Source organism: Arachis stenosperma, chromosome 1 (genome assembly GCF_014773155.1).
Source record: "Arachis stenosperma cultivar V10309 chromosome 1, arast.V10309.gnm1.PFL2, whole genome shotgun sequence".
NCBI classification, from domain to species: Eukaryota; Viridiplantae; Streptophyta; class Magnoliopsida; order Fabales; family Fabaceae; genus Arachis; species Arachis stenosperma.
This window is the reverse complement of record NC_080377.1, coordinates 130,989,705-131,010,625: the sequence shown is the minus strand read 5'-3', so window position 1 is coordinate 131,010,625 and position 20,921 is coordinate 130,989,705. Positions and strand designations below refer to the sequence as shown.

General features: G+C 38.2%; 1 protein-coding gene across 2 annotated transcripts; it reads left to right on the top strand.

Moving 5' to 3' along the window:
- Positions 1–245: 245 nt before the first annotated feature.
- On the top strand, positions 246–16,890 carry LOC130981764 (dnaJ homolog subfamily C GRV2). Of its 2 annotated transcripts, XM_057905446.1 has the most exons (22): positions 246–1,194; positions 1,636–1,872; positions 2,027–2,114; positions 2,235–2,443; positions 2,922–3,023; positions 3,099–3,161; positions 3,389–5,623; positions 5,723–6,085; positions 6,600–6,740; positions 7,039–7,431; positions 7,546–8,040; positions 8,517–8,740; positions 8,839–9,183; positions 10,807–11,101; positions 11,547–11,990; positions 12,066–12,411; positions 12,499–12,842; positions 12,921–13,385; positions 13,512–13,636; positions 14,767–14,890; positions 16,191–16,259; positions 16,419–16,890. In XM_057905446.1, the coding sequence occupies exons 1-22, from the start codon at positions 751–753 to the stop codon at positions 16,623–16,625; spliced, it is 7,758 nt and encodes a 2,585-aa protein (XP_057761429.1). In that variant the 5' UTR covers positions 246–750; the 3' UTR covers positions 16,626–16,890. The 2 variants fall into 2 exon arrangements, with proteins under 2 accessions (XP_057761429.1, XP_057761439.1); XM_057905456.1 differs by lacking the exons at positions 246–1,194; positions 1,636–1,872 and having other exon boundaries at positions 2,912–3,023.
- Positions 16,891–20,921: the final 4,031 nt, after the last annotated feature.

Genomic DNA, 20,921 nt, shown 5'->3' with positions numbered 1-20,921 from the left:
AATTATTTTGTTTATAGTCACCACAAAAAATTATTTTGTTTATATTGTAAACGAAATATGAGATGTAATAATTATTTTGATAAAACCACTGGAAATGATGTAAATTGGTAATTAATAAAATTTTTTATTTATATTAAAATGAAATATCACAAAATGTGAAAGTATTAACTCGCAAAGTCGGTTTCAGTGTTGACAAATAAGAACACGCCACGTCATCCTAAGTAGTCAGATGCGGTGCGGGGGATCATCGCTATCCTTCCCTCTTTCCACGACTCTCTCTCTCTGTTTCGCTCCGTTTCGGCAAAACTCCTCCTTGATCTCTATCTTGGATTCAATTTTCGCCATGCGGTTTCTCTGATTCACCTGCATAAACATCCGCTCCCATTCTCCAGTCCCTTAATTCCGATTCGGATGATTTTCGCATTCGCTGAACCAATCGCAGATTAGTTAGGGTTTTCGATTCGATCTGAAAACGACCGAATTGAATGTAAAATCTCTCTCCCCAAATTTTCAGAGCTGGGGGCAAATCAGTCTCGGCCTCACCGAACCCCGGCGGAGGCGGCAGCACTATTATACTACTCCTCGCGGCAGCAGCAGCATCAGCATCAGCAGCAGGGATTCTGGTCCTTCCTCAGCAGCCTTCAGCATGCGCCACGTGTCCCCACTCTCGCCTACCTCCCCCAGGTCGAATCCGTAACCAGCTACGCCTCCGATCTCAACCGCCCCGTCCACCTCCGTCCTCCGCCCATCATGGAATCTGCCTCCGCTGGCGCTGTCGCCGCGCGCTCCTCCTCCGGCTCTGCCGCACCAGCTCCACTCGAGGAGCCCGAGTACCTCTGCCGGTACATGGTCGTGAAGCACTCCTGGCGCGGCCGGTATAAGCGGATACTGTGCATATCCAGCGTCTCCATTGTCACGCTCGACCCGTCCTCGCTCTCTGTTACGAACTCATACGACGTCGCCACTGATTTCGAGGGTGCCGCACCGGTCCTTGGACGTGACGATAATTCGAATGAGTTCAGTGTGAGCGTGAGAACCGATGGAAGGGGGAAGTTCAAGGCGATAAAGTTCTCGTCGAGGTATAGGGCGAGTATTCTGACAGAGATGCATCGGATAAGGTGGAATAGGTTGGCGCCGGTGGCTGAGTTCCCAGTGCTGCATCTTCGACGGCGGGCGTCTCAATGGGTCCCTTTTGTAAGTTATCCTGGACACGCTGTTTTGGTTGCTACTTTTGGTGTAATGCATGGCTGCATCTTCATTGGGATGGTGAAGGGTGTATGATTGTTGGTTTTTAGTCATCATATGTTTTATATTTTTAGCTGCTGGTTATGGTGAAGTTTGAGGATGGGCACGTGTCTTGCATTTTTCAAGTAATTTAGACGACAACGATTTGATATGTAGGGGGAGGGAAGGCCCCGAAAGAGAAAAAACAGAAAAAAAAAAAAGGGGGGGGGGGGGGGGATAGAACACGTTAGGATGAGTTGCTGATGCTTTTCAAAAAATCTGATTGAATTTTTGTATGCTTGATAAAGTGTGTGATGAGCCTCGCTGTACACAAATGCAAAGAAAATAACAGGAAAAGAAATGTATATGCTGTGAAACTAATTATCTTTGTATGACTCTTGACACTTACAGAAACTTAAGATAACCTATGTTGGTGTTGAACTTATTGACACAAAATCTGGTGACCTTCGCTGGTGCTTGGATTTTAGAGACATGGATTCTCCTGCAATTATTATTCTTTGTGATGCATTTGGTAAGAAAAATGTTGATCATGGGAGTGGTTTTATCCTTTGCCCTTTATATGGAAGGAAATCTAAAGCTTTCCAAGCTGCCTCTGGGTGCACAAATTCAGCTATTATTGCGAACTTGGTATGATGACGTTCTTTAAGCCTAAACAATTGTTCTCCTAGATTTTGGCATCTTAATTCATGTTACCATTTGATATTGAGATAATGCGATGGTTTATGTATTGTCTTGTAACACAACTTAACATCAGCAGTAGTAACAGTAATTTTTATTGCAGACAAAAACTGCAAAATCCACTGTTGGGTTGTCCTTGTCTGTGGAGAGTTCCCAAACTCTTACAATCTCTGAGTATATAAAACAAAGGGGTATCCAGTTATAATTATAACATCATTAATCTTCCTTCCACATTTGAATTATTTATTGCCTGTAGTGAGTTTCTTTTGTTTTTGTTTTTTTTTAACCTTAAGCGTATAAATCTAATGCAGCAAAAGAGGCAGTTGGAGCCGAAGATACCCCTTTGGGAGGTTGGTCTGTAACTAGGTTGCGTTCTGCTGCCCATGGAACTCTGAATGTTCCAGGATTGAGCTTAGGAGTTGGTCCAAAAGGAGGACTTGGTGAGCATGGTGATGCCGTATCTCGACAGCTCATTCTTACAAAGGTGTCACTCGTGGAAAGGCGTCCTGAGAATTACGAAGTAAGTGACGCATTTGTTAAGACAACTAGTAATATAGAAAAATGTGTGTAAATGCTTTGGGAAATCTATCAACTTCTGACACAAGAATGTATGCATTGAGTTGCACAACTAGTTTCTGGAATTTAGTTCTGATTTTATCTAGAGTAACACAAACAGTATCAGCTTTTTATAATTTGAAGTATATGCAGATTTGTTGATCACCTATTTTGTGTATTGTTAGGGGCCTACATATTTAAGTTGTCATGTAGCAAGCAACATCATTCTTTTTTTGTCCAGGGCAAAATAGAATTTATGGAAGAATGGAAGTTTTATACAACTTCAATTAATGTACAGTTTTGTGTATATCAATAGTTTTATGTAGTCTTTATACATATCTGACTGAACTGCTTTATATCAGTACATTTCTATCTGCATGTAAGATGATTTTTACTTGGAAAGCTTATATCATATATTGAGAATTTTCACTAGATGTGTGCAGGCTGTTACTGTTCGTCCTTTGTCTTCAGTAAGCGCCCTTGTTCGGTTTGCTGAAGAACCCCAGATGTTTGCAGTTGAATTCAGTGATGGATGTCCTATCCATGTAAGCAATCTTACGCTACTGCAATTATGAAATTTTATGCTCTAAAATTTCTCATTTGTATGGTACTGATTGTAGGTTTATGCAAGCACATCTCGCGATAGCTTACTTGCAGCTGTTCGTGATGCAATTCAAACTGAAGTAGGTAGATGTATCTCATCTTGGTTAAGAATTTTCCTACTATGGCATGTATAGATGGAAGTAAAGTATGGCAGTTCATTTGCTAGTTTAATTGCTTAGAATCTTGATATCAATTTTAAACATTTTACCATACTGAAGCAAATGGCTATATGGCATATTTTTATTTTCCAAAATAAAGAAATCCTGCATTGTCTAAGTGCATCTTTGACTTTTGATGTTTTGTGCAGGGTCAATGTGCCATACCTGTATTGCCAAGGCTGACAATGCCTGGTCACCGGATTGATCCTCCCTGTGGAAGAGTTTATTTGCAATATGGTCAGCAAAAGCCAGTTGCTGATGCTGAAAGTGCTGCAATGCATTTGAAACATTTAGCAGCTGCTGCCAAGGATGCTGTTGCTGAAGGTGGTTCCATTCCTGGATCAAGAGCTAAACTATGGCGAAGAATAAGGGAGTTCAATGCATGTATACCTTTTAGTGGTGTGCCTTTAAACATTGAAGTGCCAGAGGTTACCTTGATGGCCTTGATTACTATGCTTCCTGCGGCCCCAAATCTTCCTCCAGAATCTCCTCCTTTGCCACCCCCGTCACCAAAAGCTGCTGCAACTGTGATGGGTTTTATTGCTTGTTTACATCGACTACTTGCATCAAGAAGCGCCGCATCACACGTGATGTCTTTTCCAGCAGCAGTTGGAAGGATAATGGGTTTGCTTAGAAATGGTTCAGAGGGTGTTGCATCGGAAGCTGCCGGGCTTGTTGCAGCACTCATTGGTGGTGGGCCTGGTGATGCTAATGTGATGGATTCTAAAGGAGAGTGGCATGCAACAATCATGCATACGAAGTCAGTATTGTTTGCTAATCAGAGTTATGTCATTATTCTTGTCAACAGATTGAAGCCTATGTCAGTATCACCTTTGCTGTCAATGGCTGTGGTTGAAGTGCTTGAGGCTATGATTTGTGATCCACATGGGGAAACTACTCAATATAATGTTTTTGTTGAGTTGTTGCGCCAAGTTGCTGGGTTAAAGCGTCGTTTGTTTGCACTATTTGGTCATCCTGCCGAAAGTGTTAGAGAAACAGTAGCTGTTATTATGCGATCAATTGCTGAAGAAGATGCTATTGCTGCGGAGTCCATGCGAGAGGCTTCTCTGCGTGATGGTGCTTTGTTGAGGCATTTATTGCACGCTTTTTTCCTTCCTGCTGGTGAACGCCGTGAAGTTAGTCGACAACTTGTTGCTCTTTGGGCGGATTCCTATCAACCCGCTTTGGAGCTATTGTCTCGAATTCTGCCTCCCGGACTTGTTGCTTATTTGCATACACGCTCTGATGGAGTTCAAGATGAAGAAACGAATCAAGAGGAGTCATCAATTGGGAGAAGAAAAAGACGCTTACTTCAGCAGAGGAAAAGTCGCATCGGGAGAGGACTAACCTCTCAAGAACAACCCTTCGCTTCAGCTAATAATTTTGATGTTTCAGATTCGGGTAGACAGACAGGGAGTGCCATTATTAGGGGCTCAGACAACTACCATAGAGCTGCTCTTGAGCCAAGCTCTGGACAGGCTTCAGATATTCAATCTTCTGTTGTTCATACTAATGAAAATTTGTCCAGTGGATCTCCTACAGCAGTCACACAAAATGGGTATTCAACTGTTGTTGCTTCGGCTACTTGTCCATCTGCAAACTCAAATGAAGCAACGGTACCTGATTTATCAAATTCAGTTGCTCCTGATGGCAATGCAGTTGGCTTGCAGAATGCAGATGTTCCAGCTCCTGCTCAAGTTGTGGTGGAGAACACTCCCGTGGGTTCTGGTCGGCTTCTATGTAACTGGCCTGAATTCTGGCGAGCGTTTGGTCTTGATCACAATCGTGCAGATTTGATTTGGAATGAGCGTACTAGGCAAGAGTTAAGAGAATCTTTGCAAGCTGAAGTCCATAAACTAGATGTTGAAAAAGAGCGTACTGAAGATATTGTTCCTGGGGGTGCTATCCTTGAAATGGCAACAGGGATTGAGAATGTCCCGCAAATATCTTGGAACTATGCTGAATTTTCCGTTCGTTACCCAAGCCTGTCAAAAGAAGTTTGTGTGGGCCAATATTATCTGCGTCTCCTGCTTGAGAGTGGCAGTGGTGGCAGGGCACAAGACTTCCCATTGCGTGATCCAGATGCTTTCTTTAGAGCACTTTACCATCGTTTTTTATGTGATGCAGACACAGGGCTTACCGTAGATGGGGCTGTTCCTGATGAACTAGGTGCATCAGATGATTGGTGTGATATGGGTAGACTAGATGGTTTTGGTGGCGGTGGTGGTTCATCAGTGAGAGAGCTTTGTGCAAGGGCAATGGCAATTGTATATGAGCAGCACTACAAGACCGTTGGTCCTTTTTCAGGCACTGCTCACATTACCGTTCTCTTGGATAGGACAGATGACAGAGCTCTGAGACACAGACTTCTTTTTCTTTTGAAGGTCTTTGTAATTAATCTACTTATTCTTTCTTGTTTTCTCTTTCCTTTTGGTGATTCCACTTTACTAGCTCTACTCAAAGTTAATTTAACTCAATTTCAGGCTTTGATGAAGGATTTAGCTAATGTAGAGGCTTGTGTTCTAGTTGGAGGCTGTGTATTAGCTGTCGATCTTCTTACAGTGGTCCATGAAGCTTCGGAGAGGACAGCTATTCCTTTGCAATCAAATTTGATTGCTGCTACGGCTTTCATGGAGCCACTCAAGGAATGGATGTATATCGACAGAGAAGGTGCTCAAATTGGACCTGTGGAAAAAGATGCTATTAGAAGGTTATGGTCCAAGAAGGCTATTGATTGGACAACAAGGTGTTGGGCCTCTGGGATGCTAGATTGGAAGAAGTTGCGTGATATTCGTGAGCTTCGCTGGGCACTTGCCCTTAGAGTTCCTGTCCTTACCCCACCTCAGGTAGAGTCACCATCTTTGGTGGAAGATAATGTTATATTCATATAACATCAATTGTTCTGTACATATTTTTCTCTATCTCGAATTCTTTATTATTTCTTGTCTGATATCATGATATGTGGCATGAATTGTTTTTTTTTTATGCTATTAATCTTTCATGACTTGAAACCTTATTTATTATTCTTGACGACTTGAATTTATTTATTTATTTTTGGTACTAAAAATCTAATGAGAAAAGCAACATATGTTTAGGTGCCACTATCTTCAATCTCCTATAATAACTTATTTACCAATTACACTGCTATCTTTAACTTGCTTACATTTGCAAAAAATTACCCAAACTTCTTTGATGGCACAATTTTTTTTAAACCTAAAGTTTCTGTGCCTGTTATATTCTTCTGAAAATTGGCATGTTTCTAGCTGGAAAGATGTCATTTCTCTTGGAACATGTATATGTCTTATTTATGCTTTCATTATATTTTCATGGTACTTTCCTGACAATGGTTCTTGCCTTCAGGTTGGAGATGCAGCTTTGTCCATATTGCATAGCATGGTGTCTGCACATTCAGATTTAGATGATGCTGGAGAAATTGTTACTCCAACTCCTAGAGTAAAACGAATCTTGTCAAGTCCACGTTGCCTTCCTCACATTGCACAGGTACTTTAAAGGTTTTTCCTTATTATTTGGCCATGTATCAAAATATGTTTGTTCTGATATACTACTGCTATAATAAAATTTCTTTCTCAAAGATGATAGGAATTGTCTCATTGCTTGTTAACTTTATCATATTTTCAAGTTGTTTGCTATGTGATAGTATGGTTTCAGTTGATTTTTAGTATTTTCTACCCTTCCAATAATTCATTAATATAATATTTTAATCTAGTTTTTATTTTTCTTTTCACTTTTTCCCTCTTTCGTTGTGTGTGTTGGGGGGTGGGTTGTTTTATGAATTCAGGCCATTCTTTCTGGGGAACCAAGTATTGTTGAGGCAGCTGCTGCATTGTTGAAGGCCATTGTTACCAGGAATCCCAAAGCCATGATACGTCTATACAGCACCGGTGCATTTTATTTTGCACTGGCTTATCCAGGATCTAATCTACTTTCAATTGGGCAACTGTTTGCCGTCACCCATGTCCACCAAGCATTTCATGGTGGCGAAGAGGCTGCGGTTTCAACTTCATTGCCTTTGGCAAAACGTAGTGTTCTTGGTGGACTTCTTCCTGAATCTTTGTTGTATGTATTGGAGCGCAGTGGTCCAGCAGCATTTGCTGCAGCAATGGTATCAGATTCTGACACTCCTGAGATAATATGGACTCATAAAATGAGGGCAGAAAATTTAATACGTCAGGTATTACAAATTAAGATCTGATGTGTATATTTTAATAGAATACAAGTGTACTTCCCAAACTACCTTTCCGATATTGTTCATGCGGGTTCAATATATCCCTGTTTACTGTATCAGGTTTTGCAACACCTTGGTGATTTTCCACAGAAATTGTCACAGCATTGCCATGTTTTATATGACTATGCTCCAATGCCTCCAGTTACATACCCTGAACTTAGAGATGAAATGTGGTGTCATCGTTATTACCTGAGGAATCTATGCGATGAGATCCGCTTTCCAAATTGGCCTATTGTTGAGCATGTAGAGTTTCTGCAGTCTTTACTTGTAATGTGGCGTGAAGAGTTGACGAGAAAACCTATGGATCTTTCTGAAGAAGCAGCTTGCAAGATCCTTGAAATATCCTTGGAGGATGTATCTGGTGATACTGTAAATAAAAAGCATTCTTTGGAGGTATCAGATGAAACATCTAGCTTATCAAAGCAAATTGAAAATATTGACGAGGAAAAGTTAAAGCGACAATATCGAAAACTTGCTATGAAATATCATCCTGACAAAAACCCTGAAGGAAGGGAGAAGTTTCTTGCTATACAGAAGGCTTATGAACGCCTCCAGGTAAACATAGTTTGCATGTTACAAGCTTATTTGGATTCATATGTCAATAGAAGTCACTTATGGACAAACTCTAGTTATTTTGAAGTCTTCAAAGGCCATGGGGACATGTTTTGTTGTCTTAAGTTCTTAATTTTTGATATGTAAGTATATTAATCATGCAAACAAGTCCATGTACTTTCTTTAGTGTGAGAAATGGTGTGATAGCCCCTTGTCACTCAGATTGGGAGTGTGTTGTAGATGCATATGCTGTTGTTTTGTTCTTCTTTTCTCCTTTTGCAAGCCAGCTATAGACAGGCTTAGTTATATGCATGCACAGATTTGGGGTGGCAAAATCACGATGTATGTTAAAATTTCATTTTGCTTCTTGGGTGGATGTTTACAGTGAATTTATGCGATATAATATCATTTGCTTGCAACAGTATATTTTTATATTCTAATTCACTGAAAATATTTACCTTTTGTGGACTGTATCTTAGGCTACAATGCAAGGATTGCAAGGTCCTCAGCCTTGGAGATTGCTTCTTTTGTTGAAGGGGCAATGCATTTTATACAGAAGATATGGAGACATATTGGAGCCATTCAAATATGCTGGCTATCCCATGTTGTTAAGTGCTGTTACTGTGGACAAGGATGATAACAATTTTCTTTCTTCAGATAGAGCACCTCTTCTTGTTGCAGCATCAGAGCTTGTTTGGCTGACGTAAAATTCCATTTTCTTTCATATTGGCTTCACTATTTTCTAAAATATTTTGAATACCATTCTAACTCATGCTGCACATTGACTTTTATTGTGGCTAGATGTGCATCTTCTTCACTGAATGGAGAAGAGCTGGTGAGAGATGGAGGAGTGCAACTTCTTGCAACCCTTCTTTCCCGTTGCATGTATGTTGTTCAGCCATCTACTCCTGGAAATGAACCATCTGCCATTATTGTTACAAACATCATGCGAACATTTTCAGTTCTTAGTCAATTTGAGGCTGCCAGATCTGAGATACTCGAGTTTTCTGGGCTAGTTCCAGACATTGTGCACTGCACTGAGTTTGAGCTTGTACCAGGAGCTGTTGATGCTGCTCTACAGACTATTGCCAATGTTTCTGTTTCATCTGAATTGCAGGATGCTTTATTGAGGGCTGGTGTTTTATGGTATGTCAATTAATTTTTTTGATAAAATGCTTGGTATTTATCTCTCAACTATAGGTATGCAGGAGGATGTTCCATGTGAATTTAGGCTTAGTTAGCAAACTTAGTGTTTTTGTGTGCCTGTGTCGCCAAATAGCTTAAGTACTTATTGAGTAAGATGAGCTTTACCATTACATGAAAATTTACTGTGTATGAAAGTAGTTCTGTAAACAGCTATCTACTAAGTTCTCTAGATTTTGCGAAGGCTTAATTTTCAAAGCTTAATATATATTACTTATGAAACTAATCTCAACATCTGATTGGGTTCAAAACCCGTTTTACCAAGTTCATCCATACATGACAAAGATGTTTCATGTGTGCGCTCTTGTTGGAGCAGATAATACCAAAAGTACTTATGTACTAGAATGGTTATTTTTTTGAGAAATGCCTGGCATATTATTTGGCCACTATTTTAAAATGATCTGTCCGCTCCTATATCGGTGGAGCTATAAAGGGAATGCTGTATGTTACTCTAGTTATAATTCGATGATAATTTATTGAGGGATCATACTATCTCCCTTTCTTATCATTTTTATGTTATTAGAGTTGTGTCTAGTTTGGAATTTTCTAGCTATTCTATTTTGTAGTATTATCATAATTTTTGTGGGTTTTGGGCAGACCATTTAAACCTAGCCTTTCCTTGTCTTTATCATTGTCAATTTGATCCTGGGTTCCTCTTCCTCTTGGGACTTCCATTTCTTTCTTAACCTTAATGATAGAGAATCATTTCAACTTTTGGCTCTCTTAGGTATCCTTGATGATTTTTCTTTGTCTTCTAACCCGACAAAAGGATATTGTCTCTTGATTCCTCTGGTAGTTTTACCTGTAATTCTCTCTTCCAATTTTTACTCACTCCTCTATCACAACTTTGGTCTAGACAAACCCATTTGTAAGTCCCAAGCTTCCTCTAAATTCAATTTTTTTATATGGGTCAGCTGTGCTTAACATAGCTAATGCCAATGTCTTGTTGCAGGTTTGAAAATCACATAAGGCTAGATGTGTGTTATGTGTGAGACAAGCTCAGAGTCAAATTCATATCTTTTTTTGCATTGCCCAGTAGCTGTTTTCTTGTGGAGCAATTTGTTTATCATCTTTGATGAATGCTGTGTGCGCTGTTTAATCCTTGACTGATTTCTATTGACTAGGTTTGTTGGGTTCGTAGTAGAAAAGAGGCAAAACTTTTGTGGCAATGTTGAGAGATTGGAAAAGCTATGCTTTATAGATAAATCTAAACCTTTTTTGCCTTTGCTTTTGTATAGGGGATCCCTTACCAACCCCCCCCCCCCCCCCCCCCCCCACCCACCCACTCACACAACAATTTGTATTATCCTTGTCCTGATAAAATGAAGTTCTTTTATCCCCCGGAAAAAAAAAGTGGTTGACCTGTGTGGTTTTCATTCCTTAATGTATGTCGGTTAATCCTTTTGATCAAGCGATGACTTTTCTGCTGTGGATACCTAATGAACTTGTATATGTGGACAGTACATATTTGTGTTAATTTCAGAAAATGACTGTTCCAGTTATGTTATATGCTCACAGAATATTTGTTGGACTAAGTCATTTAGTATGGTCCCTGGTCCATGATAGGTACCTATTGCCGCTGCTGCTTCAGTATGATGCAACTGCTGAAGAACCGGATGCAACAGAATCACATGGTGTTGGTGCCAGTGTTCAAATTGCCAAAAACATGCATGCCATACGGGCAGCCCAGGCTCTGTCAAGGCTCAGTGGTTTGTGTGGTGATGAGAGCTCAACTCCTTACAATCGGGCGGCAGCAAATGCCCTCAGAGTTTTGCTAACACCTAAGCTTTCTAGCATGTTACGAGACCAATTACCTAAAGATTTGCTGTCCAAGTTGAATGCAAACCTGGAGTCTCCAGAGGTGGGTCCCCACCCACTACTCTCTTTCTAGCTAGGTTTTAATCTATCTCCTTTTGTACAGGTTATTGAACATACTTTGAAGGCTGAGTCTGTTAAAAGTAAAATACAAATATATGCTTGGTTGTAGCTTCTGTTCCTATTTGGAATCTGGTTAAGTAATTCTATTTCTTGTACCAAAATGTGCAAATAAGCAGATAACATACTCGTAATTCATGGCTGCAGTAGCTAGAATTTCAATTTTTTTTGGCCCATCCTCCATTTCATCCCCCTAGGGCCCTGCCCCTGGCGGGAAAAAAACATGAAAACGAAAGTAGGGTTACATGCTGACTGGTTATGGTGGTTAATGACAATCCATTATCAATTATGCTTGGTTTAAAATGCTGCTGTTCTGCTTCTAAGATTACTGCATTAATACTATGTTTTTATTTTGTAATCTACTTTTTTAGATTATATGGAATTCTTCAACACGGGGAGAGCTGCTGAAATTTGTGGATCAGCAGCGTGCAGCTCAAGGTCCTGATGGTTCATACGATATCAGAGACTCACATGACTTTGCCTATAAAGCACTATCAAAGGAATTGTTCATTGGCAATGTTTACTTGAGGGTCTACAATGATCAGCCAGAATTTGAAATTAGTGAACCAGAAGCTTTTTGTGTTGCTCTAGTTGATTTTATATCTTATGTTGTGCACAACCATCCTTTTGAGGATGCTGATCAATATGTTGATGGCATCTCTTCTCCTGCTCAGAATTATGAGGATGCTGTTGATGGATTTGTGAGTGAACAGCCTGTCCTAGATAATTCTAGCACAATATCCGAGGAGCAAGTTGTTGGGAAGGAAGAAGCCGAGCTAGTTAAAAGTCTCCGTTCCGCATTGATCTCCCTACAGGTTAATTGCTTAACAGCTTTACTTGTTTGTAATACTTTCTGAGCATGTTTGACTAATCTATCTTATTTTCTGCAGAACCTATTGACTAATAATCCAAATTTGGCATCCATATTTTCCAATAAAGACAAGTTACTGCCTCTTTTTGAATGTTTTTCTGTCCCTGAAACATCAAACAGCAACATCCCTCAACTTTGTTTAGGAGTGCTGTCACTCTTGACGGCACATGCTCCTTGTTTGCAAGCTATGGTTGCAGATGGATCTAGTCTCCTTGTTTTACTACAAATGCTTCACTCATCCCCAAGTTGTCGTGAAGGGGCTCTCCATGTTCTCTATGCATTGGCAAGTACACCTGAACTGGCCTGGGCAGCTGCCAAGCATGGTGGTGTTGTCTACATTCTTGAACTACTGTTGCCTTTGAAAGGTAAGAACTTAATTGATTTATATTTTTTCCTCATTCCTGGAAGGTTTGCAGATTGTTAAATGCTGATGATAAAAATCGTTCATACAGAAGAAATTCCACTCCAACAAAGAGCTATGGCAGCCTCCTTGTTGGGGAAACTTGTTGGGCAACCAATGCACGGTCCAAGAGTTGCTATAACACTCGCAAGGTTTCTTCCAGATGGCCTTGTATCAGTAATTAGGGATGGACCTGGTGAAGCTGTTGTTGTTGCGCTTGAGCAGACTACTGAGACACCAGAACTTGTGTGGACGCCAGCAATGGCAGCTTCCTTGTCTGCACAGATTTCAACCATGGCATCAGAATTATATCGGGAGCAGGTGAAAGGCCGTGTTGTTGATTGGGATGTACCTGAGCAGGCATCTGGGCAGCAGGAAATGAGAGATGAGCCACAGGTATGACCTAATAAATATAATTTAGACTTTTTTTTTTTGTTATTTTGTGGAGTGGAATCAAGTTTTGTTTTGATTCAGGTTGGTGGCATCTATGTTCGTCTATTTTTGAAAGATCCCAAATTTCCATTGAGAAATCCTAAAAGATTCTTGGAAGGCCTTCTAGATCAGTATTTGTCATCCATTGCTGCCACACATTATGACACTCAGGTTGTTGACCCAGAGTTGCCTTTGCTTCTATCAGCTGCATTAGTTTCATTGCTTCGTGTTCATCCTGCACTAGCAGATCACGTTGGATATCTTGGATATGTCCCAAAACTAGTTGCTGCTGTTGCATTTGAGGGAAGGCGAGAAACAATGTCATCAGGTGATGCAAATATTGGAAAAAATGCAGATAAAACATATGACCCTGATAATGGATCAACAGAGCACACACAAACTCCTCAAGAACGTGTGCGGTTGAGTTGTTTGCGTGTCTTGCATCAACTTGCAGCTAGTACCACATGTGCAGAAGCTATGGCAGCAACAAGTGTAGGAACCCCTCAGGTATGAGATTACATATTCTGGAATGTCTAAAATGTATTTACTGTGGGAGACAGAGAGGAGAATGTGAGCTAGATTACCTTTATATATATGTATATATTCTTTTCCCTCTCAAATTTCTTCTTCCAGGTTGTTCCACTGTTAATGAAAGCTATAGGGTGGCAAGGTGGAAGCATATTAGCTCTTGAGACCTTAAAGCGTGTTGTGGTTGCTGGAAACCGAGCAAGGGATGCTCTTGTTGCCCAAGGACTTAAGTGAGTACCTTCAAGTTTTTTATATCATTCGAATATTTTCTACTTGGGAGATTAAAACTGCCAAAAAATGCAAATAAAATAAAAACTTCTATGCTAATCGGAAAAATAATTTAAATAGGAGGAAGTTGGATGTGCTTGTGTGGAAGGTCGTGTAGCTTGTTTTGAACTCTAATCTCCATAGTCCGTATAACATTTAATAATTCTGATCATAAAATTCTGCTATTTTTTTTGTGATGATTGGCTGTGTTTGGTTGTTATCCATGTGTCCATCAAAGACATGGACACAGTGACATAGGTCCATTAATGGTTTAATAAGACACAAATTACGAAGGATGTGCTGACACACGACATAAAAAATACATATATTTAGTATCTTTTCAGATTGTTAGGACACATATCAGATACGACAGATTTTTATTACACTTTTTTCCTTCAAAATTTTTAAAATTCCACTTTCTACCCTCATCACGTTGATCACCAACAACTTCTTCCTTATTAGAGGTAAAATTTGTTTCTAATAACAAATGTGCTCATGTCTCTTTATTAGTGCCTTAACAACCAAACAGGTTACATGTATTCATTTTGTCTGTGTGCATGTATGTCTGTGTGTTTGTCTTCATTGTTCTGAAATAGTAAATAAACACGGCCATTTGGATCTAACAAATTGTTAGATTGGGTATGGTTTTGCCCCATTGAGTATAATTATTAAGGCCCAAGGGACAATTTTTTTCTATCTGTGGATAAAATTAGCCTTTCAGTGTACTTTTCCCTGGTGTACCTGGATATAAAGTCCAGTAAATTGCAATGCATCCTGTGATACACTATGGATTGGCTTTCCAACATGAGACTGTTTGAATAATTGACAAATCGCTTATTTTGTATCGTTTATGAATATGTTGAACAATTTTTGTGACCAATGAATATATCTTGGAAGTTCAATTGTGATTTCATAATCTCGAGGATACCGACTCAAATGTATTCCTACTTTCAATGCAATAGAGATGAATAAAATTTATGCTAGAGATTTATTTTGTCTGTAGAGGTGAATGCTTCAAGGCTATATTTTGTATTTACTGTTGTGAGAGGTACATTTGTCTCTAACCCTAGCAATAATTTTGCAAACAATGCAGAGTTGGTCTTGTTGAGGTACTTCTTGGTCTGCTTGATTGGAGGGCTGGAGGGAGAAATGGCTTTTGTTCTCAAATGAACTGGAATGAATCTGAAGCTTCTATCGGCAGAGTGCTTGCAATTGAGGTTAGATGGATTTTTTTCTTCCTCAAGTAATGAGTCCTGCATATTTTGTTTGGTTTATGTTATTTCCCTCTATACAAGACTATTATCCTAGCTGCTTCGTAAATCATAACGGTCTTCTGTAAAGACTCCCCTGTTCTCTTTTTGTTTTGTGTCATTTTTTTTAAAGGTAACAATCAAAATGGTCATTTTTCCAAAAAACTTATCAGGGTTGTCGCTCCCAATTTTTTTTACCTTAGATCGAGTTAGTCCTTCCTTCAAATAGCAAATTATTGCTGTTAACGTGGACCGTTAACTGCAAATGTGGCAGAGCATTAGGCATGCCTGACATGGCATAAAGTTGGTTCAATCAATTTGGTCTCTATCAACTTGATCAAACCCAAAGAACATGTAACTTACACACTGCATCATCACCTTCTTCATGTTCTTCCCTCTTTTATTTCTTTGCAACCAAGCTCTCTTTCATTCTCCTCCAAGATTTGAAACCTTAGTAATTAGGAGGAGTAATTAAAAGGATTCAATTTAAAAACAATAACAAAAAAGCATCCAATTTTTTTTTTAAATTCCTTCCCAATTTTGCCATTGCAAGGTAAGCTCCTCTACTCTCTTTTTTTTTTCATTTCTTTTCTTTCCAGAGAGGGTATTCCATCATTGGGAGGGAGGGATTGCTAGACTTTAGGTTTTAGGTTTCATGCATTTGATAAGGATTGGGGTTTGACGTATACTGGTTTTGATTGAGATTTCCACATATTGGATTGCCATAATCGGTCTTATTCCTGCCTTTCTTTACTATGTTTACATCATCATTTTGGTTGTATATCCTGGTGAACACCCTCTAAGGTTTTATATCTTGGAGGAGGAGGAGAGATTGGTTATGGAAGGAAGATTATGCAATGTGTGGATTATATATTTGTTGGATTTTGATCAATTTTGGTCTGAACCAGATTGATTCAATCACCTTGCATGTCTAATGTTTGGCGACTTCGGCAGATAACCTTCCACATCAAATTCCCTTTAGTAGTGTTAATTGGCTTTCTGACAGAGGACTAACTTGATCTATGTAAAAAACGGGGGATCATTTTGATAAAAGATAGAGGGACCTTTTTTATTCTTACCATTTATTTTAATGTTAAATGAGTTGGATCTTATCGTGATTGTCTAATCTTTCGACTTCAAAATGAGAATCGTTGCATTTATTTGAGTCCATAATATTTGTATTTCTTTCTGCAAGAATTTTTTACTGATTTGAGCTGACTTTGTTAGTTCATCTACGCTGACATGGTGCATTTATATGCTGAATCAGGTATTGCATGCCTTTGCTACTGAAGGAGCCCACTGTACTAAAGTCCGAGAAATATTGAACAATTCTGACGTGAGTCTAACACATCTGGATTAATAAATTCATATGATTGTTTTCGCTTTGCCTAGTGGCACTTCAAATGTTGGTTCAGCTATTTTGCCGTCTGCCTATTGCAAATATATACCAGCCAAATCACCATTTACGATGTTGTTCTCCTTTCGTGTCTTATAGGTTTGGAGTGCATACAAAGATCAAAGGCATGATCTTTTCCTTCCTTCAAATGCACAATCCGCAGCCGCTGGAATTGCTGGTTTGATCGAGAATTCATCATCGTCAAGACTCACGTATGCCCTTACTGCACCTCCACTGCAGTCATCTACTTCTAGACCTCCCCCATCATCCACATCCGACTTCCATGGAAAGCAAGAACTCTCATAGTACAGAAAGTAAGTCCATTTTTTCAATCAGGTTGACGGAGAGCATATATACATATATGCCTATACTTGTAACTCACCTGTATAGTACACTGTACAGTTTTCTTGTCTACATGCTTCTGGGTTGCCCAAATTGAAGCATGTGAAATTTTTCTCTCTCGTTATTCGTTTGTTTTCAAGAGGGACTCTCCCAAGCATTTTCCTTGTAAATTGGATGGTGTATTTACTAATTTGCTACGAAAATAGCGAGGTATGTGCATTTCGTGAAAGTTCAGTCACAGTTGCGGCAAGGATTCAACATACCTTTTCCCTCTTCTATAGGTCTATTGTTTTTGCTTCTTTTTTCTTAAATAAATTGTCACGTTTTCGTTTCCCATTAGTTTTAAATTGATTGGTCCGTACGTGCGCCACTTTAGCAATTTAGGTATGCTAGATAAGCTAAGAAAAAATCATAATAGCGCTGGAGGAAAATAATTGTACTGCAACTTTTTCAATGCAAGATGTAACTAACCACCTATACATCAATTTCAAATCACCTTGATCTGTTTTTTGGGTTTTACTAATTGGTAAGATTTTAAAGGGAAAATTGTGAAAGAAAGTTTTACTTAGTGAATATATTAGATTTTATATTGGAAACTTTTGGGTTTCAAGTTTTATTTAATGCCTAATTGTTTGTACTTATAAAATGGTAATTTATTCTAGCAATTCATACTTTATAATGTTAATGACTCGTAAAATTAATGAAAAAAAATTAAGAAATTTATAAATTTTGTATTATAGGATGTTAGGATTTGTAACAATTAAATTTGGTTTTACATGATTAATAAATCAATAAAATTAAGTACATTAGGGACATAATTTTGATATTGAAAAGATTTAGCATGTGACATGTAAAGAGTTATAATAAATTAATGTATAACAGATCAAAATAATAAAATTCATAAAAAAATTAAAAAAGCTTGAATAAATAAGAAGAAAATAAAACAGAAGCCGAGATAGGTTATGATAAAATGAATTGAGTTTTTTGTTTTTTTAAATTTCATATCATATTTATTTCAAATAATAATAAATAAAAATATGTGAAAAAACGATGAGATAGAATTATAATATAATTTTAAAATAAAAGTTTAAACTAGATCATTATATTATTACACAACACAAATTAAAGTAATTTTATATTATAATACACCATACAAATAAATAAATAACTTAAGCAAGTTTATTATAAAATCTTTTTAATCGAATTGGAGGGTATGGTGGCTTGTGGTCACAAGTTTCCTTCTTATAACAGTGCCTTATCGGAGGAAAACAAATTACGATAAAATTATTCAGTAACAGAGTAATTGATAAAAAAAAAAAAATTTCTTTTAGTATATATGATCTTTTATAATGGTAAAAGAAAAATAGAAGGAATAAAATTTTATTTTTTTATATTAAAAATAGAATTTGATATTTATCTTAATAAAATTAAATATAAATATTTTAAGAATTAATCAAATCCATTAATTGATACAAAAATTAGTATAATTGAATTCAATTAATATCTTAAGAGACAATAATTTTCTTAACCAAATTAATTTGTATTTATTGTATTCAATTAGAATAAGTAACAAATTATTTATTTTATTATGTATCTTATAAATTAATGAATCAAAATAATCGATATAATGCATTACAATTAATTGATTAATATAAATATAATAAATTGTGTGATATTTAACTATTTAATTGAATTAATTAATTTATATAATTATTTTACCATAATAAATTATTTCTATTGAGTTAAAAAAATAAATTAAAAAAAACAATTATATAATAAATAAAATAGATCGAATAGAATCAATAGATTCTTCAGTAATCGTTGTACATTTATAAATAGGCCCTCATTTAATCGTACCCCTACACTGCTCTGCCGCCGCACTACGGTTGCATGGATGAGAGAGAGATGGCGGAATTGGGTGCGCAACCGAAAAGAAGGAAAGTAGAGCGGAAAGAGATGGATGGATCGTACCTTTGCTTTATGACAACGGAAGACATGTTCGTGATCAAGTTAAGCAATCTGGAGAAACAAGAAGAGGTGAAGGACTGGACTTGTTTATCTCCACTAAAGTTCTATTTCAATTTGAAACTACCAGTAGAGTATTTGTGTCCTTTTGAGTTCGACTCCAAGATCTATATGGCGCCGGGCGAGTTGCGCAGATGGGCAAGGGGGAACGGGCGTTCCTTTCCAATTTACGAATTCAATTTTGAGGAGAAAGAAATCAAGCCTACGGAATCCCTTAATCAGCCATCCGTACCCTTTAAGTCATCATTTGTCACAAACATCTCCGGCTGTGGTGATGTTTACTTTTATGTGGATACCAAATTCGAAGGCCATCAACCTACACTGATGATTCTTTCTGCTGCTACCAAGAATTGGGAAATATTTTACCCGAAACTTCCTTTTCCGCCGGGCGAAAGTGATCCTATCTGTTGCGACATGTTCGCCCTGCACGACAAGATCATGTTGACATCTTCCTTCTTTACCCCTCAGTCCTATTGGACTTTGTTCAACCCCGTAACCAAGTCTTGGACGGATAAGCCAGATGGTGATTACAATATATTCAGCTTAATACGTGCTAAGTGGGGCGACGTGTATCGTACTCTTTTACCTCAATTTGCGGTGTCCGTTCCAGGGCTCAACAACGACTACAGTGTTGCCCTTTCACACACGTATGCTGAACCTCCAGAATTCCCAAAAGGATTTAAGAATGGTGATTTGGTTTGTGTAAGGGTCACTGCTTTTATGGTTAACCAGAATGGGCGTGTCGCATTGTTTCAATACCTTGATAAGTGTTTTGAGGGGATAAGACCCACGCTGAATGCATGGGATACGATTAAATTAAGGATTCTTGACCTTGGCCATGGGAAGCTGTGTGCACTCCTCTTTGGTTATACAATGGAGCAGCACATTCCTGTACTCTGCATATCCATTTTCACACTCTCCGTGCTCAGTGATGCATTGCAACTTCCTGCCTCCCCCATGCAGCGAGATTTCTTGCAAGTGACTGTCCATAGTAAAAGTGCCTACTCCTCGGAGGAGGTGGTTGAGTCTCTTATGCATCACGCCTTTGTTTGGCCGCCTATCCAGGGAGCACGATTTCACCGCTATGACCCGGACTTTTCCCCGTAACTTTTATAGTTGTTGTTACTTGCTTGTGGGTTGTCATGATTTGATTCCAAGATAAGGTAGCATTGCAACTTATCATGTCTTTTTTCATTTTCAATTAACTTCTACTATCTATTCGGATATTTGGAACCTTTTGGATTTCAATCTAGTGCTTGATAATTATATTACTACATCAGAAGTAAATATAACCATTGTAAAGTTGGTGAAGAACTCTGCAATTCAAGATTTTACGGGGAAGAGAGTGGCCAACATATTGTACCGATGTGGTTCAGAGTTTTATCACTCAACAACTTTTGTTGATTAGGCAAGTAGACAAGTTCAAGAACTTGTGCTTTAGACTCACTCCATTGCATTGCTTGGAGCATTTTCCTAGTTGAATAAACAAGTAATTGTTTTGTGACTTCCCTTTCGATTTGTGAAAGAAAGGCTAAAAAGCTTAGTTGAGTATGCCATATCCCTTAGTAGTTGTGAAATACAATTTTAGGCTTCATCGTTTGGTCTAGATTGTAGCATACTTCACTTGTAGCATTGGTAGGTCTTTATATAACCAATTTTACATAAGGATTTTCTTTTCTTTCCTTGAAATGCAGCTCAAATTTTTCTTGTGTAGTATATATATTTGATCATGGACGGTTGCCCATTAGCTCCTTGTTTGCTCCAGGCATTGACATTGTGCATGATCTTGTAATTTTCTTCCTACCCTTCCTGATTTAGACTTTTAGTACTAGGATTACTCCTTTATGTACATGGGATTTTTGGGCCATACATTTTTAGCATGGCACCTCTTGGTTACTGTGGTATTGCCATTTATGCTCTAATTAAAAGTATTAGAGCGATTAGGAAAACAATTAGTATAGGTTACACTTTTTAAATATTAGATTATACTATATTATACTCATCATAAGATATCACTCTAACTCACAATAAGCCTTTTATTTTGTTATTTTGCTTCTTCTTCGATTGCTTTGTTGTACTAAGCCGAAGATTACCTCTATTATTAAAGGAGCTCACCTGTCATTGTCACCCCTCTTATGCTGTGTTCTGATTATACAAGAGTGATGTTACATGTAAGTCTTTTTGTAATCAAGTCCAATTAAGTTAGTGCAAGTTCACCGGAAAAAAATGTGGACA

Excerpts from the sequence above, each read along its gene's own strand:
- LOC130981764 (XM_057905446.1), top strand. The coding sequence starts at position 751 with ATGGAATCTGCCTCCGCTGGCGCTGTCGCCGCGCGCTCCTCCTCCGGC. Across the intron at positions 9,184-10,806 it reads TTGAGGGCTGGTGTTTTATG|GTACCTATTGCCGCTGCTGC; the intron begins GTATGTCAATTA and ends GGTCCATGATAG. Across the intron at positions 12,412-12,498 it reads ACTACTGTTGCCTTTGAAAG|AAGAAATTCCACTCCAACAA; the intron begins GTAAGAACTTAA and ends TCGTTCATACAG.